The sequence below is a fragment of the Ptychodera flava genome, chromosome 1 (assembly GCF_041260155.1).
Source record: "Ptychodera flava strain L36383 chromosome 1, AS_Pfla_20210202, whole genome shotgun sequence".
Classification (NCBI taxonomy): Eukaryota; Metazoa; Hemichordata; class Enteropneusta; family Ptychoderidae; genus Ptychodera; species Ptychodera flava.
The window spans coordinates 39,239,753-39,253,934 of record NC_091928.1 but is presented as its reverse complement, the minus strand read 5'-3'; the positions used below and the strand labels follow the sequence as shown (position 1 = coordinate 39,253,934).

General features: G+C 41.8%; 1 protein-coding gene across 1 annotated transcript; it reads left to right on the top strand.

The window, feature by feature from the left end:
* Positions 1–12,882: 12,882 nt before the first annotated feature.
* Positions 12,883–13,374, top strand: LOC139144804 (piggyBac transposable element-derived protein 3-like). The gene has a single exon (XM_070715587.1). The coding sequence runs from the start codon at positions 12,883–12,885 to the stop codon at positions 13,372–13,374; it is 492 nt and encodes a 163-aa protein (XP_070571688.1).
* The last annotated feature ends 808 nt before the right edge of the window (positions 13,375–14,182 follow it).

Below are 14,182 nucleotides of genomic sequence, written 5' to 3'. Positions count from 1 at the left end.
AAGCGAATTGAGTATTTTCGCCGCTGTGACAAATTAAAGGCCGACTACCATCGCGCTCGCATCCAAGAGACAGATGACAAGAAGTTGTTTAAGATCGTCTCTGAGTTATCTGATACGAAAGCTATCAACCCTAAAGCTCAACCCAGTGAGATTCCATTGCAGGAACTACCATCTAGATTCCTGAGCTATTTCAACTCCAAGTTGCCAAACTTCGTGAAGCCTCATTAGTTACAGTACCGACACCGGCAACACCTTACCATCTCATAATTTACCAACTTTCAGTGAGGTTCATCAGGTTCGTACTCGTATTGAGCGGGCAGCTCCAAAATCATGCGATCTGGATATCCTCCCGATAAACTATATCAAGAAATTCGCCTCTGTTCTTGCACCGTTCATTACGCATCTTTTTAATGCATCACTATCATCTGGTGTCGTTCCTAATCATTTTAAATCTGCGATCATTCGACCATTGCTGAAAGATCCGGACCTTGATCCAAACATTCTGAAGAACTACCGACCTGTGTCAAATCTGCCATTTCAATCGAAATTACTTGAACAGGTTGTTGCTTCACAATTGAACATTCACCTAGCTAACCATTCACTGTTAACCAAGTTCCAAAGTGCGTATTGCGCTCACCACAGCACAGAGACTGCCCTTCTGCGTGTGCATAATGACATCATGCTCGCTCTCAATGAAAAGAAAGATGTTCTCCATATCATGTTGGACTTGTCTGCTGCCTTCGACACGGTTGACCATGATGTACTCCTTCACAGACTTCAATTCCGTTTTGGCATCACTGGTAAAGCTCTATCATGGTTCAGATCCTATCTCAACAATCGTAATCAGCGTGTAAAGATAGACTCATTTACATCACCCAGTACAAATGATATGTGGCGTCCCCCAAGGTTCTGTTTTGGGACCAATTCTCTTTACACTGTATACAGCGCCACTTGAAGAAATCATTGTCAAGCATGACTTCAACTATAAGTTGTATGCGGATGACTCACAGATTTATGTTGTGTGCAAGAGACCTGATGAAGTACAAGTTTCTCTTGAGATATGCGTAGATGAAATTCGCAGGTGGATGAGATCCAATATGTTGATTCTCGATGACAATAAGACAGAGGTGATTCAGTTTTCGTCTCGCCTGAGATCAGATGCGGTGAAAATTTACAGCCTTAGGATAGGCGAGTTTGATATTGCCCCATCCACTTCAGTTCGCAATCTTGTTGTGAAGCTCAACAACGACGGTTCTGCTTCTGATCATTTTAGCCATGTCTGCAAGAAATGTTTCTACGCACTCTCCATAATTGGCAAGATCCGCCCATTATTTGACAAATATACAACGGAAAAGATGGTCATGCATTCATTACGTCTCAGCTTGATTATTGTAATAGTCTCCTGTATGGTGTTAATAAGACTCAGCTGGATCGCCTACAATCACTTCAAAATGCTGCGGCTCGTCTCGTCTCAAAGACTCGGAAATTCGATCACATCACACCTGTTCTTATTGATCTGCACTGGCTGCCTTTTGGCGCTCGCATCAAATTCAAAATTTTGTTAACTACCTATAAAACCATTCATCGCGTCACACCACTTTATTTAATTGATTTGCTTGAAATTTACACCCCAGTGAGAGATCTCAGATCAGCTGACTCTTTGCGGTTGGTGCCACCTCATGGAAACTTTAATAAGGCATATGGGCAGAGAGCATTCTCTGTTTGTGCACCTGCTCTGTGGAATTCGCTGCCGCCTGTGATTCGCAACGCCAGATCGTTGACTGTTTTAAACGTCTTGTAAAAACTCATCTTTTTAATCAGTGCTATTTGTGATTGAGTTTTTAGGATCATCTTCTATACTGAGAAAAACAGACAGGGAAATAAATATAACGGAAATCAATAAATTGAATAAGTATTGAAATATTTAACTGAACAACACATGCAACATATTCAAGATGTGACCTCGTATCAGTGGGATAAACAACAAATAAAGAATTTTACAGATAGCAATAAATTGCATGAGAAAAGCAAACAAAAACAAACAAATAAATAATTAAATATATCAGAAATTAATAAATTGAACAACATACAAAACATTAGCAGCAGAGAGGGTGACCAAACCATGGCTTTTGGCGATTCGTCAAACCGAACAAACCCCCCTCACGGCACCACCTCAATTTGCCACTGAAATGGGTTGACATGTATGAACAGTATTTGGACTCATGACACCTCAGCTGTATGAATATTTGTTAGCAATTGCCATGGAGTACTGCATTGCGTGTTGAAAGTTGTTGAATAAAAGTATGGCTGACAGTTGTATTGCAACCACGTGTATCTGTGATTAAATCCGATATAATCCCCAACCATCCTTATTGGCAGATACTATAACTGGTGAAAAGGATAATGTTTAGACATCTACACAGCTGTGGTATAATTCTGTGATGGCTGGAATCAACATTGGTGACGTGGCTGGCATAAAACCATTTGACTCAACCGGAGACCTGAAAAGTGTTGGTACACATTAGAAGCAATGGCTAAAAGGTTTCATGATATGTGTAGACAGCAAGGGACTGATAATCGAATAAAGGAAGGATGATAACAAGCAACAGAGAAGAGCAGTGCTTCTCCATTCAGCATGTGAGGAGGTACAGGCTATATTTGAGACAATAATAGATAACACAGTGACGCCAAAGACTACAAGAAAGCAGAAGACGCTCTGAATAAGTACTTTCAAACGTAAGTAAACACTACTTATGAGAACCATTTTTTCAGAGCGATGCAACAGCATGAAACGAAAATGTTGCCCAATTTGTGACCAGACAGAAACAATCTGTCAAAGACTGTGACTAAAGTGACCAGTCAGATAAACAAATACGAGACCAAGTTGTTGAAAATTGTAGATCAACCGAGCTACGCAGGAAACTGTTGGAAAAAGGAAAAGCACTAACACTGACACAGGTGCTAGAAATTTCCTCTGCATACGATGCAAACCAGATACAACTTGAAGGGATGGAAGCCAAAAGTCCCGTTTCATCAATAAATCTTGTACAAGGAAACGGCATAGAGAAAAACCATTTTATAGAGGAGCCAATACTCAAAATAAGAAACCATCTGGTAGCTTTTAACAGGACATTTTGGTAGAGATCCTGAATGTCCCATCAGAAGCAAAAATTTGTGCAAAATGTGGTAAATCAGATTACTTCGTAGCCCAGTGTAAATCAAAGTCAACCAATCCAAGATCATCCGAAATCATCCCAACCAAAGGAAAACAGGGGAGGAAATGGAAAACCTAGACAGTCTGTCAGGTGGACACACTGTCTGAGGACAAGTATGCGTTCACCATCCGACAGCAGCGAGGTATACAGAAACTTAAAATCATGGTTGGTGGGGTCCAAATTAGAAAGGTGATTGACTCTTGATCTGGCAGTAATATTATTGACAAGTAGCTGTGGCATGAGCTGAAAAAGGAAAAAATAAAATGCATCGACTGTGCAAAAGGCTCGACAAAAAAAATGCATGCATATGGGGCCAGTGAACCACTAAAGATGGGAAGTTTTACTGTACTGATAAAACGTGCAGACAAAGAGGTTGAAGCTGAAAAGTAAAGTAAAGGTAAAGGGGAACCATGTCTAGGCCAAGAAACTGCTATTCAACTTGGAGTGCTACAGCTTGGACTAAACATCAATGCTATCCTGAATGAAGCAGTAATCTTTGAAAAATATGGAAATGTTTTCAAAGGTGTTGGGAAACTGAGAGACTACCCACTCAAGTTACATGTTGACACATAATGTGACACCAGTGGCGCAGCCAGTTCAACACATACCATTAAGCTTACATCAGAAAGTGAAAGCGAAAATTGATGAACTGATTGACCTGGAGATTATAGAATATGTTGATGGCAAAACGCCATTGGTCAGTCCAGTGGTCGTTGTACCCAAATCAAATAGGGAAATCCTGCGCTGTGTAAACATGCACCGAGCAAACCAAGCAATCATTCGTGAGCGCCACCCCATACCAACAGTCCACATAATACTACAAGAGGTGAACCTAAACACTGTGTTTAGCAAGCTTGATCTGAAATGGGGATTCCATCAGATTGAACTTGACCCTGAAACACGAAGTCTCACAATGTTCATCCACGCTGTGGGTTGAACAGGTACCAGCACCTCATGTTTGGAATCAATGCTACACCAGAGATCTACCAAACACATTATACCGGTACAACAGGTATTACAAGGTTGTGAAGGCGTTGCCCACATATCAGATGTTTCTACATGCAAAAGATGAAGCGGAACACAATCAGTGGTTAGTGAAAGTACTAGAGAGACTGAGAGAGAAAAACTCGACACAGAACAAGTCAAAATGTGCATTCTATATGTCACAGTTGGAATTCATGGGGTAATTTACTCCTGTCAAGGTGTGTGGTACAGGGCCAATTGAGAGTAAGGTGAAGGCGACAAATGAAGCCCATGAACAAGAAAACGCAACTGAAGTTCGTAGTTTCCTTTGGCTTGCCAACTATAATGCATGATTCATCCCTGACTTCACTACAATAGCTGCGCAAGTAGGTTAAGGCATGGGTGTCAAACGTTATCATGAATATGCATTAGGCTCATGAATATTAATAAAACAACACTGCCAACACATGAGATAACGACAGAAAATCTCTAAAATCACATCACAAACAAAGTTCCTAACCGGAACATCATCGAGCCTACGAAGTGACAAAGGACACACTAGTGTTCACAACAAAAGATAGCCCAAAAGCACACTGTGGAACTTTGAACACATAGAAAAGGCCGATCATCGCATACAAACGAAATCCATACATCAGCCATCCTGAGGCCAAAGTCCACGGCATGAGGAAGGAGATGACAAGTGTTAATGAACAGAGTCGGACACAAAACGATCCAAACATGAGTTTTCTTGCTTCCCTGCATGAAGAATGCAGAGATCAACAACATAGGTACAATATACCAAATAGAGACAGAAGAAACATTAAAGCACATACAAGACAAGAGGGAGGATGTATGTAGCCACTTTCCAACTTAAAATTACAAATCATTTCAGTATCAGACAATGGGGTCATGACCTTTTGGATAGCTTGCGAGATGGCCCGATCGCGCACAAAGCGACCAGATTTCTTTCAAAAATTCCAACTTGTAGATCGCATTTTTTCCTGAAATTTTTCTATCCCTAAACTAAAGCTTAAAATATCTTAACAACAATACCTTTAACATGTATGATTTGGAAACATTTCTTTAAAAAATCACCGAAATTCAAACAAGAATGGACTTTTCCTATCGTACGTATTTGGCGCAAATATGAGGCGATTACTCATGAATTTTTTTTTTAGAGGTTGTTGATCGATTGTACTGAATCTATTCTGTTATCATACGCCAAAAAAATACAGTTTAAATGTGGTTTACAAGTTGGAATATGCCGATAAATAATGTACGCGATTTTTGGCGCGAAAATATCGATAAAAATCACGTGACACCTTTTATGCAAATTTAAGTGACATAAACTGAAAGACCTATCAAAACTACGTATGTGTACCAAATTTCATCAAAATATGACCGGTAGTTTTTGAGAAATGAAATTCAGCTCGAAATTCGGTCTGGACCCCTGCCCTAACTCACTTACGTGATCCGCTGAGACAGCTGACAAAGAAAAGAGCACCATTTGTCTTTGGCAAAAAGCAGAGAGCTGCATTCAATTGACTGAAGCACTGACTTGCAAGTGCTGAAATCTTGAATATCTTAATAAAGATGCAGAGACACAAATTGTAACAGATGCGAGCCCGGTATGACTAGGGGCAGTCCTGATCTAGAAGTAGAAAGAAAACAACAGGATAATCAGCTACGCCAGTAGAAGCCGGACTGATGATGAACGCCGCTACTAACAAACTGAAAAAGAGGCATTGGGTATTGTATAGGCTTGTGAAAGATTTCATACTTACCTTACGGGATCTAGTTTACAATATGTACTGACCACAAACCACTTGATGTAATCTACTCAGTAAAAATCTAAACTGTGTGCTAGAATAGAAAGATGGGTGGTGAGACTACAACCCCTACATGTTCAAGGTGAAATACAAACCTTGAAAGGTAAACATCGCAGACCCACTGTCACGACTCATCTAAGGGAATGCTTGAGTTGTCCCAACTACATTTGTTAACAGAGGACTATGTTCACTTTGTTGCCGTATCTGCGACACCTAATGCATTGGTTATGAAGGAAGTTGAAGTGGCATCAGCCGGTTACAAGCGATAATGGACTGCAATTCATCACTGAAAGCTTCACAGCATATTTTGCAAAGAATGGAATTGAACATCGAACCATTACACCACTGTAGTCTCAAGCCAATGATGAGGTTCAGCGTCAGAACCAGTCCCTCCTGAAATGCAGGCAGATAGCACAAACTTAGCAGAAAGATTGGAAGAATGAAATTAGAGCATATCTCTGTGCATACCGATCAACACCACATCCAACAACAGGAGTTAGTCCTGCAGAGCTACTGTACGGAAGGAAGATGCGTACCAAACTGCTAGATTTGAGAGAAAGCCATGAAGTCGATGGCGTGAGAGATTGTAATGCCGAGGATGAAGGCCAAGGCCAAATTATATGCAGACAGAAGATTTGCTGTCAGGTGACAAAGTATTAGTAAGGCAGAAGTGAGAAAACAAATTATCGAAACCATTTGCCAACAAGCCACATGAAGTTGTTGAGAAAACAGGAAATAGTGTGGTGGTAGAATCACCTGAGAGAGTACAGTACAAGAGGAATTCAACTCATATTACGAAAATGTGGAAAGTTAAGAATCATCTTGTGAGGCAGTTGAAACACCAAGTGGTGGCTTAAAAAATATTGCTAGAGTTTTGTGTACAGAGATGAACAAAGAGTTCATGTTTAGAGCATCAAAACGGATTGTGTTACCAGTTTGTCCTTGTTGCTATGTAAAAGAAAATATAACATTCTTATCAGCTGTATTCAGAGAAAAGAAGGGATGTCATGTATGAACAGTATTTGGACTCATGACCCCTCAGCCGTATGAATACGTGTTAGCAGTTGCCATGGATTACTGCATTGCATGCTGAGAGTTGTTGAATAAAAGTATGGCTGACATTTGTATTGCAGTGATGTGTATTTGTGACTAAATCCGATATAACCCCCAACTATCCTTGATGGTGGATACTACACGGGTTAAGTTCACAACCACAAAGACGGGACTGAGAGCCTAAAGTGAAGCAGAGAGGGTGAATGGACCACCATTCTATGCAAATCGCTAATGAAACATACAGAAATACTTCAAATCCAGCAGCAAGTGACTTGCCCTAATCACAGGAGAAACACCACGATGCTGCCGACAAGGCCTGCCACGACATAGATCTATTCCCATTTTCTCTGTTTAGCACTCTAGCTAATAAGCCATTAGAGGGGCTGCACCCCCAATCTTTTGCCAAAAGAGCTGCCAGTCCTTATCCATCAAAGATAGCCCCCTCTCAGTCTGGCTGTGGCTGCCTGCATCAATCTGCTGCCACCACCAGCAGGGACAAACCAGTTATACTGTCCTTCTGCCCATTCATTTCTGAAGAAATAGTAGTGGGCCCTCTCGCTGTCCGGCCTTGTATGTTTGTGTTTCCAGCTGAACATGTCCTTGGTGTAGAAATATTTGCTGATGGAAAAATCCTGGCCATTGAACTTTGCGCCTTCGCTCAGCATTGGACCTCTGTGGGTGACATATGTGTCGCTTTCGCCAAGGCCCCCTGTTTGCCATCTCTTGTACCTGAAGTCACCATTGTCACTGATGTCATACTCCCGGCAGAGAGTTTTGTAACAAACCTTGTCTTAGACGTTGTTCCAAACCTTGAAAGCGCCATCATCAGGCAGTGCAACCCCCCTCTCATGGAGAACGCGCCTGGTTGTGAAATACACATGGAAACAGAGAAGGGATCTGATCTCAGGGGGCACGGTGGAGGCCAACATTTGGTCTTGGAAAGTTACCCCACAACCGACCTTGAAGCACCAAACAGCAAAGTTTAACTGCTGGAGCCAGTACTGGATGTGAGGGCCGGCCAACCAAGCCTTGGCCTCCTTTCATTTAGGCAATGATATTGTTCTTGAATATGTCTCTCGGGTGGGTGAAGAACTTTTCTGTCATTGTCACATAGATTTTGAGCCCAGTCAGTAGTGCCTTGAGATCTTCCACAGGTGCTGCCAGCACCTCATCTACCATTCGGACTACTGGGCACAGATCTTTTTAGGCATGAAGCTGTCCGTGTACCAGGCCATCCTTTCTGCTGGAGTGGCCACTGGATGCTCTTCCTTGGTATAGCCGTTGAGTCCATACTTCTGAATATACCTTTTCAGAGGTGGGGTGAAGCTAGTTACCTTATATCTTCTGTCAGTTCAATCTCAAGCGCCTTTCACGGCTTAATAATAGGTCGTATGGAGAATAATGGTTGGAGGAATGAAACGCGTAACAAACAATTTACTTCCGGGTATATCGCGGACGCCATCTTTGATTTTGTTCGCGCCACTGTGACTCCCGAAGTTGATATCACTGTATAGTTCAATCGAAATCTACCATATTAGGAAGTATACCTTCCATATATGACCTCTCTACGGGTTCGGGTAACTTCGGAGATACCCTGGATTGCATGTTTTACCTATGTGGACATGGAGCTATCGAGCGAAGCCTCGGATTGCGTGGTCGACGCGGCGAATCAGGTTAGCGATTTTCAGGCAAGATAACGTTGAATTTTTACCTCTCACTGTACTTTGACATCGTATATCTTGATAAATTAAAATTCACAAGTCTCAAAAATAATTATGAAGAGTCCTTCAAAATGTTGTTTTCTGATTGCTATATGTTATTTGCCGTCGCACCCAATAGTTTTCCATCGCAATTGTGTAAACTCTGACCCGCATCGTGCCATAGCAACCGGACTGTTTACGCTTTTGTTTACATCTAAGGGCGCCAAATTCTAAATTTGCCGGTAGAATCGATCATGGCGAAGTCTTACGACTACCACCTTGGCATTTTGCGCAATCACTGCCGAATTTGTGCAGGTAAATTAGTCGGAACAAGGTATAGCTGTATTTAGTTTTCCAACCATTGAGCGAATTTTTCAGTGTATCAATCGAGAAAGACGAGAATGATGTGCATCCATCTAATTTTTGCAAAAACTGTAAGCGGACTGTTGACAGAGATATGAAGGCAGCGGCAAATAACACAAGGCACTGTGTGAGAGAGGTGGATGTGGAATGGAAAAGGCACGGTAGAACATTTTGTCCAACATGCGAACATTTTAGCAAGAGGGGAAAGAAAGTTAGCCTTGCAAAGTACAGGAAGATAGAGACTTTCACCAGTGATCTTCCAGCAGCTGATAAAATGGTAAATACCTCCGAAACAAGATCAGAGGCTAACAGTACAATTTTGGAGCTGACCACCAGAAAAGCAGGGCCGGTGTACAGAACTGCTGTTCCCCTCCACCCAGATAGATTTATTTCTCCTTGTGAAGAGTACATATGCCAGATATGTAAGGAGGTATTGAGTGAGTCAGTACAATTGCTGTGTGAGGGAAACCACTTGTTCTGCTCAGGTTGTTTGAAGGAATGGCTTAGGACATCAAAATCTTGTCCTCTCTGCAGAGTTGAAGTCACAGAAATGTCTGTCACAAAAGTTCCAGTAACCCTAAATAACATCATGGGTGAATTACAATTAACTTGTGTTTTTCACTGGAAAGGTTGCAGAGAAGTCTGCACTTTGAACAACCTGGCAGTTCATGTGGTTTCATGTACATATGGATATATCCCCCCGCTGGTTCTTGTCGAACATAACTATGCTTTGCCAGCAAACATGGAGATTTCACTTGTCAGTTACCCCACTGTATCCACACTACCAACTCCACGGCAAAAAACCTGTTACACCAGTCCAGGCAGTTGGTGTTCTGCTTGATCATGAACAGATAGAACAGGTGCCAGGATTTGAAGACCTTGCAACCAAATTTGTGAAACAAAAGATACAGTTAAGCAATGAAAACAGAGAGGATTTAATCAGGTTCAAAACAAAAGGCCAGGTGAGTAAATGTAAATTGTTGTTTAATATATTTTTGCAAAAAAAAGACTCAGTTTGAATCAGTGAACACAGAGTATACAATTATTAAGTTGATGAAATTATTTAGACTTATTTAGTGTATTTTGTTGAATATATTTTCTTAAATAAATACATAATGCAGTTTTAGAGTGAGTTATTATGATGTATATTTTATTGACTTCTCTTTGCTCTTTATTTTTTAACAGGACAACTGAAACTGATTTCAAGTTTTTATAGGAACGTTGTTGCTCAACTCATGTTCCCTAATTGACTGGATATAACAGCTATATTTATTTCACAGATGGTTCAAAGAATGGAAAGTCAGGCTGCAGAGTGAAGCCAAGGATAGAAGAAAGCAAAGGGAAGGCAGTACAACTTGGTAGCACAGAATTTACCATTTCATTTTGCAGTCAAGGGCCCTGATGGCAAACACTGTTCAGAGATTAGGCTAGCTCCTTGTGTTGCTATTGATGATGTTGCTGCTGCTGTCCTAGATAGACTCAACCATCTTGAAAGGTAATTTATGGTTAAAAGGCTGCATGGCATAGTTTGTTCAAAGGCCATCATTGTAATTCAATGTATCCTTTGATTTCCCTATAAGTATAAAAGTTACACTTTCTTGCATGATAAGGACCTCTTCTTCTCCTGATGATGATATTGTTGTTGTTGTTCTTATTTATCAAATATTTCTATTTTTATTTCTGTTAATTGAGAATAATCTTTTTATCTCAAGGAAAGAGAAATGAATTTTGTTCTTGCTAACAAGTATGTTGTTTTCAGCCTAGACAAACTAGTGTTCTATCCAGCCTTGCACAGATCAAATACTGGTAAAATTTGGTGGGGATAAAGGGGGAGGAACCATGAAGTCAGTATTTCAGGTGTGTAACGTGGCTCACCCCAACTCAGTGGATAACACTGTTGTGTGGAACATTTTCTGTGCTGGTGACTCTGATACAAACACAAGATTAGCCTACAGAATCAATGGAGACCAGGTTAATGCACTAGATGGTTATGTGTGGAAGTAAGTTGACATAATTTCATTTCTGTTTGCAGATATGATGTACCCATGCAATGATGTTTACTACAAGTGTGTCTCTTAAGAATTGTATGCATTTCTTTGAGTTGTCCTATAGGTTTACATGTAATAGGGCTATGACCTTTTAGTCACCATAGATGAACTTTGGTTGATGGTGTGTCATATTGGCTTACAAAGAACACTGAATGAAATACTGTTTCTTTATTTTTTCATGTACAAATGCATTCATATTTTCACCTGTATTCTTTCTATCATGTTTATAGGGGCAAACAAATAGTGCTCAGTCTAGCTGGAGACTATGCCTATCTCACCATGATGTATGGTTTGTCAGGTGCATCTGGTAAGACATATGCATAATTACATTTCAAAACTTACAATAGACACTGATTTCTTAACACTGCGGCGACTGCTTCCTTTCTACTAAGGTTTGCACGACCTCGCTCAGCCGTCAGATCGCGCGAACATCTGGTTTTTATCAATAACCAGACGATCGGTTCTCTCGAGAACGATCCATGAAATATTGGGCAAAGTGAGAAAATACCTCAATGTGTAGCAACCTGGGGTGTTCGTTATTTACATATCAAAGAAAAAATGCATTTCATGAATTTATTATCTGAATAGAATCATGAAATACATATGAAAAATGAAGTGCGAGTGAATGTTATTTGTCATCGGCGGTGTTTACTGTTTCTCTGCCTGGGAAACATGCGTCCGTTCGTGTGACCTCAAAGTGTTTATACTGTACGCAAACATTAGAAATTTTAGACGGCACATCTGTTGCCGCTGACGTCAAACATTGGTTCGTAAAGCTCATCTCTTTCTCTCGCTTGTATATTACAGGCAGTGAGAAACCACGATGCTACAAGAAATAGAGCGTAGACAGGAATACTACGAAACGAGTATTGCCGGTGGTACCGTGAACAGACCATACACAGACCTACGAACTGGTAATTTCGATCTTTTACCGGAGTTCATTGGTCCAGAGCCGGGGCTTATCAACCCGCTGCCAGACGATGCTTCAGAAGTCGAATGGTTTTTGCAAATATTCGACGAGGATCTGATAAGATTCATTACCCGATGCACTAATCGTTACGCTAGACAGAGGAGAAGGGCAAATGCCAGGGAACAGCAAAGATCGGCCTGGACACCGACGACAGTTGTCGAAATGAGAGCATTCATTGGAGTGATGGTGCTGTTCAGAATTTGCTGGCAGCCTGAAATCAAGCTGTATTGGTCGGACCATGTTTGCTTCGGTCATAATTTCGTCAAGAGAACTTTTCCCGTGATCGCTTCAAGCTACTGATGCGATATTTATACTACAGCACACAGCCCTACTGTGCTCGTAACACAGCCATGTATACAGCCCAAAAAGTAAGTGAGAAATGGGATAGGATGTTGAAAGTACGAAATGTCATTGATCGAGTGAATGCAAACAGCCGAATGCACCGGAGCCGATGTGCGAACTGGCAATCGACGAAGGAGTCATCCCCTACCGGGGCCGCACAAAGAATGTTCTCTACAATCCAGCAAAACCGCACAAATATGGAATGAGAGTTTACACTCTCAGTGAGTCCGCCACGGGTTACGTTTTCAACGACGAAGTCCATCAACCTGTCGCTGATAACTGTCATCACCCGCTTGATCCCGATGCTGCAGACGACCCCCGAGTTTTCAGGGGAAATAGACCTGGGAAAGTTGTTTCCGGCTGATTCGACCTTACTATGAGTTAGGACATCATGTCATTATGGACTCATATTACACTTCTGCCCCGTTGTTTGACCATCTCTACGTGCATAATATTGCTGCCACGGGAACCTGCAGAATGTACACCTTAGGCTTACCCGATGAAGTAAAGAATGCCGAAAACTATGATCCACAAGTCGTACCGCCTGATGCTGACGACGAAGAGCGATGGCCACGTGGTAGTTTCTCGGTATTTCAAGACGGCGCAATGACAGTATGTGCCTGGAAAGACACAAAAATGGTGAAATTTATGAGTACGGCAGTCTCTGCACAGAGACCGAATCGAGCGCTAGTGAGGCGCCAATGTAAAGATAAAAGAACCGGTGCTTTTGAACGAATTGAAGTAATATGCCCGAATGTTGCTGTAATGTACAATCAGTACTTCAGAGGTGTTGACTTGACCGATCAACAGCTGGCTTACTACACGCCAGGTCGATCATCGCCACGGTGGCACAGAGCTGTGTTTTACCACGAGCTGAACAAGCACTCATGAACGCTTTCCACAACATGGCATCAGTTCATGGATACGGTCAAAGTGGATCGAGATACAGACGTCAGCTCATGTTTCGCGCCCAAGTAGCAAAACAGCTGATCGGTAATTTCTCATCTCGGCAACGTCCCCCAAGAGGAACTAGTCTGACGGCACCATGTCTCATTCCTACCAATGTTGAAAGAGTTGGTCATCGAATGGGTCGCAATCCGGACGGAAGACGTAGTTGCGTGATGTGTCGACGTGCAGGACGGATAGTAGGCCATGGAACTCGTCCCAATCGTGTTCATGAGACAATCAACTGTTGCCTCACCTGCCAGTTACCACTGTGTCACCCACGGTACAGACAAGCGTGCTGGCGAGAGCACAATGTGTGAATGCCGTTTGCAGAGGACCGCAGAACTTGACTATGCACGGACTGAACATTTGTCGGTATTACAACCCTTTATTACACAGTTGACATGGAAATAAAAAACATTCACTCGCAAACTATCGGTGAGTACGATGTACTTTTGTGTGTGGTTGTGTGAAGTGAATGATTGAGTCTAACACGTTTGCGTTTGGGGTAAAGATCGAGTTACAACGATGATTGCATCGGACGATTGCAAGACAAGGTCTCAGCCAGAGCAGTTCCTGTTTTGGCAGAGAGCGAGTCGGTGTGCGATGAAAAATGCATCTGAGTAGCTAACAGTCGATTTCCCCGGTCTGTAATCTCTCAAATGCGTAATAAAAATATTTTTATTATGCAAATAGTATTCGACATTTACATACGGCTCCCTAGGCTGTACGAACCTCGAATACATCAACACAG

Excerpts from the sequence above, each read along its gene's own strand:
- LOC139144804 (XM_070715587.1), top strand. The coding sequence starts at position 12,883 with ATGGACTCATATTACACTTCTGCCCCGTTGTTTGACCATCTCTACGTG.